At 26.7% G+C, this 17,376-nt stretch overlaps 1 protein-coding gene across 1 annotated transcript in view; it reads right to left on the bottom strand.

Annotated features, from left to right (window-relative positions):
* LOC147067273 (zwei Ig domain protein zig-8-like) overlaps window positions 1-17,376 on the bottom strand; it is a 74,284-nt gene that overhangs the window by 8,091 nt on the left and 48,817 nt on the right. Inside the window, exons 3-4 of the mRNA XM_085954986.1 lie at window positions 16,238-16,374; window positions 1,230-1,407 (exon numbers count right to left, since the gene is read on the bottom strand). Coding sequence (XP_085811112.1) covers window positions 1,230-1,407; window positions 16,238-16,374 — 315 coding nt within the window. The remainder of the gene's footprint in view (window positions 1-1,229; window positions 1,408-16,237; window positions 16,375-17,376) is intronic.

Raw genomic sequence — 17,376 nt, 5'->3', positions numbered from 1 at the left:
GTCTAACTAATTATTCTTGCATAGGATTGATTACCAAGAACTGTGTTATGTGAGATGTTTTACATTTCGTTATAAAAAGGCTACATAAATTGTCTAAATGTTTTTGTCTAGGACTTTTCAAAAATGTGTATTTTAAATAAGAATAGTGTTTATTTATTGTGAACTTTATATTAAACTCAGTCATAAATAATAATAATTTGATTATTCAATTTATTGTCAGTTAAAATTAAAATAAATACATAGAAATCTAAATAAAAATCGATAAAAATAATATATATAATTAAATTGAATGAAATATAATATAAAATAATTTTATTATAAAGGAAGCTTTTAAAAAAAGTTTTATATTACACTTCAAATTTTCATTTAATTTAACTACCTATATACAAAATAATTAAAACCAATGGTTATAATTATACAAATATGACAATTATTTATCATAAAATTCATATAATTTATATCAAATAAACAATTCCAGTATGTTTCTCTTGATAAAGTTAAATAACGTGCAATGTTACACATTACGAAATATTTGGTTTCGATTTAAATTAAAAGTAGATACAAAACATCTGTTGTGTTGTGAATGAAATACATTTAACTTATTTGGAAGTGTCGCTTACTTGATAACTACATTTGTAAAACATCACGCTGAGCTTTTACGAAAGTTTTCATTAATTATTTCATCATGTCACAATAATAAATGCTAGCTACAGATTTAATCTCAATTATATGAGAATAGTAATTTGTACGTATTCAGAAAACCATTTATAGGACTAATATTTACTTATAGTTTAATCTAAAAAGCACAGTTTTACGATAAATATTTCTGACAACTTAGTAATGGAAACCGTCTGCTATATAATTGGTTGGCGAGTTGTGCTTTAAATTAATTTAATAATTATAATATATTTTATAGTTATTATATTATTTCTGTAATGGTAGAAATTATAACTCCATTATTAAAATACTAGAAATTAAAGAAGCTTAATTATATAAGTAGTGTAAAAAACTAATTTATCCATACTATTAAAAATTACTTCTAAATTCAACATATTATATATTAATCCTTGCCCTTGTATAAAATTGACTTTTTGGACTTATCACTCGGTCACTCTCATACTAACGGCTGGTAAAAGTATAATGAATATATAAAAAAAAACCGTTTTTGAAGTAATAAATTAGCTTCAATTAACACAATAATATAATAAAGATTAATCAATAAAACTTGCCTGATGCCACCTCTTGTTGTATCATAATTGAGGGTTCTAAGTCCATGTTTCCACTGGACGTAGCCATGTGGTTGAGGAACCCTGCTGATGACGCAGACGAGCTCGATTGTAGAACCTCTTTTGTAAAACTTGTCATGTACCAACACGCCTCGATTGTCGACAATTTCCACTCGTGGAACTGGACATGGAACAAAAGATAAAAAAAAATGTGTTAAATCAATAAACATAATTTTATGATTTGAAAATGTAAAATCTTTTTATTGAACATACATACTTTGAAATTACCTGAGGTAATATCAAACTACATAATCATAAAGTTTGATAGTTTTTTATAGAAAGTATGACGTAGCGATGCCGAGCAAGAGAAAACGATGCAATAGGCTTCGTGTAAGAGCAGTAGGAAATAATAACGGTAACTATTATAATTAATTTAACCTTGTGACTTATTTAATTGACTTTTTCCTGAACCGGTATTTAAACGCGGGACTACCAACAAGTTATCGGGGATTCTCTATTGGTATCTACTAGTATTTCTTTGGTAAAAAATATCACATTTTACAAGGTTTTTATTACCTCGAATTCTTGTTCGTCCGGTGGTTGTTTGCCCAGTACAAATCTTGCAATCGATTTTTAACTAACTTCCCGATCAGCTAGAAATTTTAAACTTTTAGAATATATCAGAACACGATACCAATACATTCTTTTAATACTTGTAGCCATATTTAAGCAGAATTGAATTCATTTTCAGTTAATTCTGTTTTGTATGGAAAGTTATTTCAGAAAAATCCGTAGTCCTAGCAACTAAATTATTAATATATATGTGCGTTACTATGGAAATCAAAATAAAATTTCAGTATTCTACATTTATTTGTTTGTTAATTGTTTTTTATTTACTTCGTATCAAGTACAAGCTTGAGCACAACACAACAGAAAATTTAAAAAACGTTGTATATAAAAAGTTCTTTTTATCTTGTAATTATTTATCAATAATAATTTAAAACTTTCAAAAATATTGAAGACGTATTATTAAATATTTTATTTTTTAATGATTTAAATAATATTATAAACATACCTACCACTTAATCAGTGTAATATTATGTTAAACAAGTAGCAAATTGTACTTAAAATAAGTCCAGAAAAATGTATGACAATGTTTATTTATTGGATTTCCGAACAAGAATAAATAATTTATACCTATATTATATAATATTTACATAGGTAATATACTGAATCTCCATATTGTTTTCTGTTTTGAAATTTTACTCAATAAAGTATAAAATAAAAAAATCTTTCGTAAGTTGCAAGGTAAACAACGCAATTTCCCGTTATCCTTCAATCTTTACATAAGCAAAACACCGGATAACTGATTCAGTATACAATTTGAATTTAATCTAGGAAGTTTTACTCTTTACCTGAACTGTAAAAAATACAAATGTACAGTATAGCTGAATGTATGTAAATTTATAGAATTCATCATTATTGGATATTAAAATAAATGAGCTAAAAGTAAATTCCTTATATTATTATAACCGTCGTATTAAATTTGTTATTTTTAATCGATATTATTATGCGATGAATATTGTGCTATTTTTTATTTTATAACGTTTTATATTAAACGTTTTTCTTAGGTCGTATTCTTATTTGTCCGGTGGTTGTTTGTCCGGTAAAAATCTTGCAATTTATTTTTAACTAACTTCCCGACTTGCTAGACATTTGAAACCTTTAGAATATATCAGAACACGATGCCAATGCATTTTTTTATACTTTTAGCCATCTCTAAGTAGAATTGAATTCATTATCATCAGTTTATTCTGTTTTGTATGAAAAATTATTTCGATACCATTATTGGTTGCTAGGGGGTCCTAGGAACTAAATAATTAGAAATAATATATACGTGCGTTACTATGGAAATAAATATGAAATGACATTTCATTATTCAGTATTTCTACCAATTACAATTTTTTTTGATCGTTTAAGCTAGTCAAGTCAAGTTAATATGATTCAACAGAAAATTTAAAAACGTTGTATATAAAAAGTTATTTTTATCTTGTAATTATATCGGTTGTATTAGACTTACAAAATAATAAAAACCATTATAAATAGCATGTTAGTAACATATAATACGTAAGTATTATTTTATATTTTAATAAAAATTAGTTTATAACTTTAACAATCCAAACATAAACCTGTTTTCAAAAACTAACTTTATACTGGGATGAAATAAAAAAGTTGAATGTTTATAAACTACGAAATATTTTGAATTGGATGTAGAATTATGATCATGACTATCTTATTCAAAATTAAAATACATTTTAAATGTTAAATGATAAACATAATACGTATTATAAATACATCATCGGGATAGATTAAGGCGAAGTCTTCACTGAGCCTTTTTTAAAGAGGGACCTAGCGGAAAAATACGAAGCTTGCAATTTGAGACATTTTTTTGATAATTTACAATTTCTTATTTTTATAAATAAATAAAATATTTATATTAATATAAATAAAAAGGATTTCAAGTTATACACATTTATATTTTTTATAAAAATCGATGTTTTTTACAATAGATATAAAAAATATTAAAACTATGAATTAGTCAAAAATCGCTTAGGTGATGCTTATAAAACTTAATAAACTAAATTTTAATAATACATATGACCATAAAATATATGTAATAATAGGGTGCGGTCCGATAGAAAAAATTCACATTTTATTACATTTTTTACAATTGTAAGTTTGTCTTTGACTTAAAATAAAAAATATTTTTATTTTTAATGTTTTCAGATACATATTTATTCATTAATACAGTTGAAATTGTAAATTATCAAAAAAATGTCTCAAATTGCAAGCTTCGTATTTTTCCGCTAGGTGCCTCTTTAAAAAAGGCTCAGTGAAGACTTCGCCTTAAGAGTTTTTACTAAAGTATGGTATATAAAGTTATAGCATTAATATTCAATTCTGATTTGTTTGAAAACACCAAAACTTTAATTACATCAAGTTAATACTGATATAATGAGTAACGACATCGCTTAAGTAGATTTATGTTCGTAATCCTCAAGCAAAGCTGCAATTTAACACATTTTATGGATACTTTTCATTTTAATTAATCAACACGTATCTAAAATATTATAAAATAAACTTGCAATTTATTTAGAAATACCTGCGTTTTTTTATAAAATGGGAGTATTTTTGAAGTCCGTTTTCATTAGTAGGTATATCGTACTTAATACCATTTTTAGCATTAAAATGTAGTTTGATAGGTTTTTTAGAAGGTTAAAACTGATTTTTAAAAAGATCATATTTTTAACTATTTTTTTTCAAATTAAAAAAAAAACACGTGTTTTGTATCAAATAATATAAATTAATATAACTTGAAATCCTTGTTATTTACCTATATCGATTCCAGTTTTGATGTTGTGATTACATGAAAAAACAAGTTACTCATACACACTTTTGTTTTATATAAAATGGATATTTTTTTAAATTACAAAGATATGTTAAAACAAAACTATGAACATTTAAAAAACGTATCAAAATACATTTAAAATCAATGTTAAGAATATTCACAAAATTCGCTATGCTAATAAAAATCAGAGTTCCAAAAACGCACACGTTATGTAGTTTTACATATAAATATGTATACATAGTTTAATGTATCAATTATTTAAAATATTAGTTATCAATCAGTAGAGTTTTTACTACAAACTTTACTCTCACCTTTAAAAAGGAGGCCAATCGATTTTATAACGTTGAAGTCAAAACGTTTGCTATATATACCAAAACTAATGAATTTATTATATGCCTACAATAAATATTTTTGGTAATTTTTAAAAGTATGTTAACTTCAGTTTGTATTATTACTAAGACAAAAAAATAGAATACATATTATTTTTCATTCATTCTGACAGCTTTGTTGTACCAAATTTATTTAATGTACAATAAGCAAACAACAGCAAAAAACATTGAATCATGGTACTAAAAATTTCATTAATTTAAAAAAAAATATCGTATGGCTAATTGATATTTTCTGTATACTCATCGAAAAAAATGGTCCAGTCATAAATATTATTTGTGAAAATATGAGACTAGTTTATTAGTTTAATACAAAGGCGACGGATGTTGAAAAATCAAATCAATTACATCCCAGGCTTGGATTTTTTTTACAATAGTATAGGTATAATAATGGTAGCCAATATAATATAATTACTCAGACATTACGCAATAATTGTATTTTGGTTCTCTATTGTAGTGATCCTCAATCTTTCTCGAGTGATAAGTCAGTTTAAATCTCAATGTTAACTGAGGACGATAGTTAGATACTGTGCCGAATAAAACCTATTGACTGATTAGCCCTACAATAACACCCCACTTTCATTAACAACAGCTCAGCACATGTAATGCGAAACGAGGAGGGTGTATCTTAAACAAAGGGTTTGCTGGTGATTTCACAAGACTCTAAGCATCCGCCTCTAGCAACACATTTTAAATTCTTATAGTTTTTACTTGTCTTTATCGTCCAAGTCTTAGAGATATATTATAATATATAAATTGAAATGATAAGGGACATAATTAACAGCTGAAGGTATCTTAGCCGGTGATAATAATATAAAAAATGTTCTTTATTTATGTATGGTGGAGTGAGAGTTAAGGGTGACAAACATTAGAGCTCCTCACTATTCACGAAATGATCCGTAATACGCCATCAATACAATTTCATGATTGTGAGTTTTAGGGCTTAGGCAATTGTAATGATGTTTCGGATGGTAATTTTTAGTATACTTAATTTAAACAAAAGTTACTTTTTGTTTTAAAATACATATTTAAATAACAATCGAACGTAATGATTTCTTTTTCGAGTGCAAGCGTTGAGTTTTTCAGTAATATTTTATAACGTTACTATATTTTTTCGATATTCAAAGAATGATACGGTTATACTGCAATGATTTAATTTAATAATTGTTAAATAAAACAAAATTGCTTTTTATCTATATGTAATATGTAGTTAAATATCATAACGATACAGTTAGTATAAAAACTACGATCTAGTTTTTATATTTTCAATATTGCGATGTCAACTTTTACTATTTCATTTGACATGGTTTAAGAAAACTCTGAATATTTCATAAGTTATTAAAAAATCTAACAACATAATATTTAGTTCTCTTTCATAACAATAAAGTTTAAGTAGATATATCGTAATATGTCTACGGTGGCCGTGCGGCTTCAGCATTGGACTATCACGCCGTGGGTCCCAGGTTCGAATCCTGGATCTGGCAAGTACACATATTGTTTTTCAATTTGTGTGTGAGTCAGGGTATGGACCTAATAGGTTGAGCAAGTGGCTGACATCCATTTCTCGTAAAAAACAAAATCTGTTAATACAAACCTCTACTCTGTGGAGGCCCATATGATCCTATTAGGATCGGACATGATCGAAAAAAAAGATATATCGTTAAAAATAATATTTTGTTTAATTGGAAATAAGTGTCTAGAAACCTTGATTTTTTTAGTTTTAATTGAATTGTCACTTAGGTAATAAACCAACGATATAAATGGTTTTAAATTGCATATTATTAATTTCATCCACTACGAATACACAGAGCATCATTTAAGAAGCACTGGTTTATTATGTCTGTTTACACTATAGATATTGAAATAAAAATTTCTGCTATCTTAAAAAAAGGTAGTTAAGTATATACGAGAAAAAGCCATAAAAGTTTCCTTGCGTAATGTTATGACTGAAAATATCTACATTATGTAAAGTAAAGTAATACGGAATTAACCGAAATATCAGTCGCATTGTGTTCCAGAGAGGAGATTTACTGCGAGGTCATTTGAAGAGCACTCCCAACGTATTTCTTTTTCCTCTCGTAATCTTTCCCCGGTTATAACTGGAAAATATATTATTATTATTTTAAAGTGGCAACTGGGGAATAGAGTATGGCGGACAGACGAGGACTCAGATGCGACGACATGGTCATTCCGGCAAATTTTATTTTGGCCCGTCTGATTTTTGTGTTATCTTTAAAGTAATTAAATAAAAACAAGTTTTTTTTAAAACACTTTATAAATAGTTTAGTCTTGTTTAGATAAAGTTTATTTTAGCTAAGACAAATCTAAGAATAGTAACAATATGATACAATAATTGAGAACAACTACGATTCTAGAATAAGTTAAATAATTACATTAAAATTAACTATTTCTTTTATTCAACGAATAATTCACAAGATTTAAGAATATATCATTCTGATTATTGAACATATATAATTTAGAAAAACACTTTCTGAGAGCATATATTATAACCAATAGAAAAAATCTTTTTTGAAAAAAAGTAAGCCAACCCGACGAGGAATCTAACTCCGTATCTCCCAGGTTTACGCCCTGATCCACTGCATTACCATTATGATACGAGGTGACATACTAATAGCGACAAATTTTAACTATTGGTCAATTTTAATACCTACTCATCAGTGTTCTTCCAAATCAAGCTACTTTGGCAATCGATTTTTGTTTCTTAAATCAAAGTAGGTAACTATTTACTTATTATTTTGATTACTAACCGACGTCGTGGAATTTCTCCAATATATTTTTTTTTAGATGTAACTACTTGCACTTGCTAATAATTTATAATTAACTATTTCTTTTATTCAACGAATAATTCACAAGATTTAAGAATATATCAGTCTATTGGTTATAATATATGCTCTCAGAAAGTGTTTTTCTAAAGTATATATGTTCAATTACATTATAATATTAATTTGTCCTCTGTTAGTCTATTTGTCATTCTGTCTGTATCGTATAAGCTCTAAATTTGCAAGATTTTTCGTCTGTGTAGCATGATCAAATAAGCGTTGCATCCCTCGCATAAACACTGCACTTAATCGTTTTGTCACGTAATTATGTAATTTTCTCAAACGCTTATTTACGTAAAATACACCGGTTTTATCGAAATACATACCTACTAGTTGAGTCTATATTGGTATTCAAATGAATGATATCATTGTTAGATAAATAGTATTATTGAGCGTAAATTAAATTAAATGTTTGATAACTTACTATTGTAGTATAAATAGGACACATTCCCAATATATAATGTTTCACGTAATTTAATAACGATTACGACTCATTTAGTCTGTTTCAGTAGGAGTTGATCGTATGAGAATGTCACATTGAAGTAAATAAAACTAGCATTGATCGTTATTTAAGTGCATGAAGTACGTGTAACATCATTAAATGTCATAGCATTATACGCGTAGTTATTAGCCAATAAATAATAATACATAATGAGAATGTAAAACATAAAAAGTATATCATAAACAAAAACAGCTTTTTTTATTGTTGTGACTGTATATTTTAAGTTACTTCTTTATCAATTATATAAACTACTTATTAATAAAATTTATCTAAAAAAGAATGTATGTATAAATCAGAGAAGAAAATTGAGACGATCAAATTATACATCGTTAATAACAATAAAATGATTTATTCATTAACACTTCCACGGAAATTTATGTATTTAAAAAATTACATTGATTTTATTATAGTATTTTTGAATTAGCCAATTGCACAATTTGTACAACTTGTAGAATGCAATATTTAAAACTATATAAGAAACAGTGTAATGGAAATTTATATTACCAAAGTAGTTGAGAAGTCTATGAATGAAAAAATGGAAAACATTTTTTTTTGTGAAGCATTCATAAACCACCCAACATTCCGATACATCATAATATTACGTGCGTATCCAAAACTTATTTCGGTATAGCGTACTATATTTTTCATATACATTCATGGGAAAATGTCCACTTTGATCAGCCCATACGTCTTTGTATGTCGTTATTTGACTTATTTTCGTTTTTTGTCGATTTCGACATTTGTTTTCACTTATGGCGCTACACATGACAGTTTTAAAATAATGAAAAATGAAATAAAGCATTCAATCAATTGTCAACAATGATAATAATATTAATAATGCCTTCCAATATTCAATAATGAAATTTTCCTCTTTTTATCCATAATGGATATATTTATTAGTTGTACCTAACATACACATTTAGTACAGATTATTTTATTTCTCAACAGATTCCAGTTTAACGTATACAAATATTTATAATATCCAATTGTTAATTTTGTGGACAATGTTCATGGATATACTATCAGAAAGTATTATTTTACTACTAGCCATTAGTAAAATTGTGGTGAAATATATTCGTCCTAAATAAAAGGAGTACAATATGGGGCAAGTATTTGATTATGTTATGTAAATTTTTAATTACCCACTAGAATATGTTTATGTGATATATCATGGTAGGTATTCAATGTCAAAAAATCCTGAAATTACTTTTATCTAATACTTTTTGTGATTGTTACAATGACATGACAAATGTATGATCTATCAACCGTTTTGAGTGTTTGCCCGATTAATCTTTCATTTTTTGACAATTTATTACAGTAGTGTATTAGAATTAGATTACTAAATGTGAGTTTTTGGGTTCTGTAATGTATGTGACTGTTAAGTACAATCATAAAAAAATATAATATCATTTTAATTACCTATTCAAGTCTAAGCCTTTTTTTTAGTTGAAAAAATGAGTGTTTGATATGCGTTAAATAGAATTAAAAGTAAAATTACCCATTTTCAAATATTTGGAACTGAAAAAAAGAGACTAGTATATTTATAGCAATAAATTTGAGCTCAAGATAAACGGAGGATAAACATTATGAATTTTGAAGGTAATTTGATTTTATAAACAAACCTTTGTTATTAATTTTATTATTTAAATTACTTTTTTTCTATTGGCAGCCGCAAAAACAAAATAGCAGCTTGCGTCCACGTGGCTTGAAGTCCATTGCATTGCTTACATTTCTCAGTATTTTACATGAATATTCAGCTTAAAAAAACTGGCAATGTGTTAGTATTGGCTGTCTCTATAAAATATCTGAATAAGTATATTTTAATAAAGCGTTTTATAGTTGAGAATGGCCATAGAAATTGTAAAGTATCCTTCAAATTAAACTGCAATAGTCCTTGTTTGCTTCAATTGCATTTACTTATAATATATTGGTATATATAAGAAGTTTTTTTATTTATTTGGTTTATAGTAATACGATATACATTTTAAGAGAATGATAATGGTTAATTTGATAATTTGAAAAACATGTCTTAAGCATAATACATTATTTAAAAAATACACAACTGTCCCACATAATGAATTATGGAGAATTCTGTAGTTGAATATTTGATGTTTGCAATTGGGTAAAATATCTTCAAGACTGCATCGAGAGTAATCATACATTAAATAAGTCTAGTCTCGAAGTCAAATATATAAATATATTGTAGAGAAAACAAATACTACTTTGACTAACTTATCATCCATTTTACTAGTTTTATCCATGTGGCGTAGAGAAACGTTAAATTATTTATGTTGACCATATTTATAATAAAAAGATGATATAAAATTTAAAATTCACAATACCAAGTTTTTTTATTTATATTGCTTATATAACGCATAAAAATATTGATAAGCAATATAATATGAGATGCGAATAAGGATTATATTTTTAGATGGATACAACCAGATCATTTTGAATTTCAAATAAATCTCTATTAAATCCACTGAATGAAAATAATATTTATTCAATTTGTTATTCTCAGAATATAAGAATATAGAAAAAAAATGTTGAGCAAATGAAATACATTATCATTTAATAATGGCAATTTAAGTAGATTCAGCTTAATGACTGTAAAATTGGTCTGGGTTCAAATAATAACCAACAACCAATGTTAACTCATAAATAAATTATTATTGTACCGATATCTGGGTCATATAGGTGATTTAGTTTGTTGTAAAATCGTATTTTTTATGTCAAAGAAAAATCGAACTTCCGTTATTTTTTTCGTTTATAACTTCTTAATTTAGCAAAAAATATTTATAGGTACATAACTTATTGTACAATGTATCGTATATAATTGCGTTTTTTGGCTCGACTTCAAAAGTTATGTTACTTATCTCTGGGACCTATATAGAATAATTCTAAGAGAGTTATATTATGATAAATTTAGCAACAACAAAAAATTATCATGTAATTCGGGCCTGTTGGCATGTGGTGCAAAAGTACCTATACGTGGTGAGTGGGTGGCTAGCTGTAGAAATGGGACAATGCGAATTTGCGGCGGAGATCAACGGACCGAAACAAAACCAAGTGTCTTAGTCAAGCATTTCGGGATAAAAAATGTATCTATTCACATTGTACAGTGTTTTTCTGGCGTGTGAAATGAAAACAGAAAACATTTTTACACAATAAAGGTGAAATACTTCTACTGATTTTTTCAGACATTTTTTTAAGAAAAAAGTATAATTACATTATCTTAATATTACTATTATAATAATTTAAGACTAATATAATAATTTTGTTATTAAAAATATCATCTCTATACCTGTTGTAAAGTTTACCTGTTGTAAATTCAATGTAATGCTCAATGTTGAGTACTACGGTAAATACGTATACTCCAGCGCAGTTTAAATGAATATTGAGACACTTTGGTATATAGGGCATCAATGGCATTATACTACATTAAAAAAATGGGGCGAAAAATCACGCACAAATAAATGGTTTTAATAGGGATAATATTATGATTGATAGTGAATTAAAAAGCGTCAAAATTTTATAAAGATATAAATGTACATGAATAGTTTTGTTCAAAGAAGCTAGAATCCATCCCGAATGGTTTCACCTGACGGTAATGATGATTATCTTGACAGCTCGAAACTAATTTCAAAAACTTAATCGTGAAACTTTAATTAAAAAAAAAACACTTACCTATATTAATTATATAACGCATGATTATTAGGTAGCTACTATAAAACGTGGGTGTCAAATATATTAAAATATTGCAGAGTGCATCGTAAAACTGGATATATGCCGGTCAGAAAAATCAGATATAATACGAAATCATTCATCTAATATCTAATTAAGTACATACTTTGAAAAATTATGTATGTTATGATAAAACCATCGCATAATAAGAGTTCTACCACATCAAGGCCAGTTCCATTATTATATTAAATTTGCATAACATTCTTGATAAATAAAATGGAAGTTTTATAATAATTCATACTTTGACACATTTAGCAACATTTTGACCATAAAAGTTAGGAACATTAACAGAGATGGAGAGGCAATTTTTTAAATAGCTGACCCTTTCAAAGATAAGATATGATAATAATATTTTATAAACCTATCATTACAACTTTATTTCATAAACAAACCATATGGATTATGTTACAATAATATTATTATGTAATATTATTTCACAATAATTATTCATTTTTTTCCTGTAAAAGGAATGATTCATAATAATATGTTGATATTACACGATTTGACAGCACTTTTATAAGGTATTTGGTACCTAAGTAGTTAGTTAATATTTTTCAGTCATTAAATTATTTATGTGGCGGCAGATTGTCAAGAAGAAACAGACACATTGTGGTGAATTAATTATGAATACAAAGTAAACAAGTCAAGCTTAATTTTACAATATTTCAATCGTATTGTTATTTTTTTCAGTTTACTCTTTACTGTTCATGTGTGTTACTGTTGATAATGTCACAACTGGGAGATATAGTAATCTTCGATCCTACTAGAGTATCATTTGGTCATGTGTTTTAAATTTAAATGGAATATTTCTAAAGATATATCAAATCGGTACTTCTGTAAAATATTAAGAACATGCAAGAAGATGCACATCGGATTCAAAAATCAATGAAACAAACAACAACTGTTGTTGCTTACGTGTTCGATGCTAAAGTAACATTTATTTTACTAAAATAGCGTTACTTTATCTATTTTTTGTTTGCAGAATAATTTTCAGTAAACAATATTTTTTTTATGATAATATTTAAAAATATTTTTTAAATAATATCCCTCGGTTTCATTAACGCAATTCCTTGTACATACCAAAAATAAAATATTAGGCGCGAAAATAATCTTTTTATTGCTTATTGTTTTAAATTTGTATCATTTTTTTACATAATAACTTGCCATTTAACAACATTTCAAAATGGAGAGAGTTCAAAATAATCATTTGATTAGAGAGGTAACATTAAACCTCAGTCAGAAATCTGTTGTTGCGGTCCAACTACACTATGAGAAATGAAGGAATACGCGATGTTTCCAGTCGAAAGACAATGCCTCGGATCACTATCGTCGTTTAAATTGCTAGGTATTGACAGAAAGCTTAATATTAAACGATATTATTTCATAAATTGTCTGGGTAAAATGTAAGTCAGCAAAAGAAAAACTTAAAATCTAAATATTTCATACAGATAATTTAATCTAGTTATTCCATCAAACTGTAAAATTTAAACTCTTATTTTATAAAATGCCCTTAACTGTATACTAATTTATTTATAAAAATAAATTACTTATACATATTATTTAACATGTAGTTTTGGCGTAGAAAACGTTATGACAGAAATTAATAGTTTGATAAAAAAAATCAAACAAAAGTTTTATGGAAAGTTACAGTGCCCTACACTACAGTCGACTCCAATATTGTGTTTTCAGTTAATCTAAAACAGAAGACGATTCGTTGTTAGCTGATATTGCAGGAAAATTTTACTAGCGTCATAGATTATTTGATACTAAGACTTGTTGGCCGAATACAAAAGAAGCTAAATGTCTGTTAACATTTTGTATACAATGTTTATTTATTTGTAGGCAGTGTGTATGTTGGTCTATATTAAGCATCAGTCTGCAATGAAGCCGTATAGAAACATTCCGTACCGCAGCAATAATATTATAGTCGTTGTCTAAATACTCTTCATCAGTATAATTTTTTAAGGCCTCAAAGTTAAAAGAGACACTTTGGTAAATTACTAATTATCTATTATACGTCTTTACCGTGAGTTAGCGTGGCCTTATTGTATGACGAAGTTACTACATAATACTCTTTTATTACAATAGTTACTGTAGATTATATAATTATTTTTGCAAATTGCCACTTACGCCTTTATAGTTTAGCTACTGCAACGTTAGGAGATGCTGCAGAAACGCAACGATTTTTTTATTTTCAGAATCACGTTTAGTGCTCTTTATTTTTAATTGTCGTCATAATGAATAATAATTACATCTATGATATTATGACAGCAACATTAATTATTAATTAATAAAGTAATTAAAACTGATTAAACTGTTGCATACAATATGTGATTATTCTGACACCACAGTCAAACCGCTGATCAACTCGTCGGGGCTACGGTAGGATATTCAGTAATAAATTCATAATGTATGCAGTACAATTAATATCTAAACAGGGATATAGCAGCACATTACTGAAATTTATAACGACCACATATAGGGCTAAACGCTATTACAAAAACCCGCAAACGGTCATTAAACAGTTTGGGCGAAGGCCCGCAAAGCCTCATTAATTTTCAATTTATCATTTCATTTGTGCCAATTTAATATCATTGTTAACAAAAATATGTTCATGCCTATTGTCAGTACATTAACAAATAACCATTATGTATCTAGAACATACTAAGGAATATAATATTTAAAATTTACAATTAAGAGACGATAATAATTTATTTAGGTCTTTTGTTTATTTATTTAGAAAACAGTAGGCATTATGGCATTACAGAGATTGGCCAATGCGCCATAATACATATTGTTCAATAAAGTAGGTACCTAGTAATTATGTTCCAATACAATATTAAATTATTTAGGTTTATGTTGGTACTTATTATTAATACTTGATATAAAACTACTTTCCTGTAAGATACGACCAGCTAAACCAGGGTTTATTAATCTTTTGACCCACGACTCAGATTAAGAAAATAGTTTCGATTTGCAACCCAAGGAAATGAATTCCATCCGAAATTCACACCAAGAGTTTTTTTATTAAATCCTTACCTGCCAAAAAAAATCCTCAATACAATAAAAATGTATTCTCTAAATTAAAGTCTAGACCTTAGTAGTTATATTAGAATAAGTACATGAATTCTAAAATATAAAGTGTCGGTTATAAATTTCAAATAAAAAGAAAACATATATTTGATTTTAATAAACGGAAACTGTATCTTTTGTAATTTAGTTTAATTTTAATTGTATTGTTTATTATATTTCGTATGGTTCACTCATATTATATATATGTAGATGTTGTTATTTAATAATAATATGTGATTTTTTACAATAAAATTTGAAATTAATGGCTTCTTCAAATCACAGGTTCATATTTTTCTTATTTTTCTTCGATTTTTATTAAATTTATCTGCATTGTTTGTTTTCCAGTGATCGGCATGTTTTATTTAGATAAGATGTTTTATTTTAATTGGAATTAAGTATACATTTTGTAGTGGAATTTTTAGCCTATTGTATTGTAAATTAAGAATAATAACATGTATTAAATACACTTGTGTAAATAAATTAATAAATATCAAGAAAATGTAAAACATAAATAAAGATTGTTTTGAAGTTGCCTCAAGTATTATTTAAAAAAAAGTCTTATTATGCAATAATTATGTAGAAACTAAAGATAAAACTGTAACAAATTTTAACAAAATGAACTTTTATAAATTTACGTCAAAAATGTTCTTATTATTATATAACGTGGTGTAATGGTAAAAACCATTCCAAAAAAATCATCTACCATTTTATTTTCAACAAGTTAAATACTATCAATCAGGCGTCGGCTTCTAATGTTCCTGGTTTGAATCCTGGATCTAGCAAATACACATATTATTTTTCAACGTATATTTGAAGTCAGAGTGTGCTCTTAATAAGTTTAGCAAGTGACTAACATCTATTTTTACTAAAACACAAAAAAAAAACTGTTAATACAAACCTCCACTCTACATAGGCCTATTTGATCTTCGTTTGATGAACATGGTCAAAAAAATTTTTTGGACAGGAAGCGTGACACGAGATGAAAAGGGTTGTAACCCTTATTGCTAGATAATCTAATATTATTCATTAAAACATATATTTAACATATTTTTACTTACCAACAACAGTGAGATAGACGATATAGACAAGAGGCGGGTGACTTGACACTTGGCATTCGTAGACCCCATCATCTCGTTCATTCGCGTAGCGTATCAGGAGACGCCAGTCATTTGGAGGTTGATAGTCCAGAGAATATCTGAAAGTTAAACACTTTTATTACCCACTGAGGCGTCAATTTTATACATGTAGTAAATAATATAACTCTTAGTAATTCTTATACGGCAATTATTATTTTATAGGCTTTGTATAGATATGTATTCGACGTACCAAGCTATTTTAGCTAAGTTAAGTAAGGGGATTTAATTATGTTTTCAAATAACTTATTCAACACGTTTATAAATATTAGTTTATCTATATTATATTAATTTTACACCCTTACTGTAATATTTGAACTCTTTTCATTACGTATATGTTATCTTCCTGTGTAATTCTCTATGTAATATATATTTTTAATAAACGAGTACATACAAATACATACGTTGTAATTTACACAGATTTATTTATATAATATTATTACAATGAATTAAATTAATGATATATAGGTACTGAAATAATTAAATTACATGATAACTAATAAATTAATTAACGTGAATCTTATTCAAAGTACGATATAATAATGTTATAAGTATTATGTAATTCATCAAAGTTGATGATGTACTATTGGTAACATGTCCAATTATGAAACAATGGTTCTCATGTTCGAATCTCGGAGTTGTCAAATTGTTTTTTAATGTGTGTTTGAACCCAGATAATCATCTGAATAGGTTGTTCAAGTGGCTAAACACTCATTTCTTATAAAAAGAATTTGTAATGAAACCTCTTCACGAGACAGCCAAGATTCACATCGAAGCCAATGAAAAATATTGGTACATAGACGATAAAAACATGTTTTATTCTATTTATATTCAATAATTAGTCATTTTAATGTATTAACATACTCATATACTTTAATAAACAAATTTGATTATAATATACACGTCATATATAAAGTACAATGTCATTCTTGTTAAATTGGTTCCATACAAATTATGGTACAAGCAAAAATTACTAAAGTAAATATAATTCTCGTTTAATAATAGTAGATAACAAATATAATTTTATTTATACAAATATAAATTATGATTTTTTCAACATTCTA

This window comes from Rhyacophila brunnea, unplaced genomic scaffold (genome assembly GCF_057557595.1).
Source record: "Rhyacophila brunnea isolate RB1 unplaced genomic scaffold, BYU_Rbru_1.0 scaffold_4, whole genome shotgun sequence".
Lineage (NCBI taxonomy): Eukaryota > Metazoa > Arthropoda > Insecta > Trichoptera > Rhyacophilidae > Rhyacophila > Rhyacophila brunnea.
The sequence above is the reverse complement of the archived record's forward strand: the minus strand, read 5'-3'. Positions and strand labels throughout refer to the sequence as shown.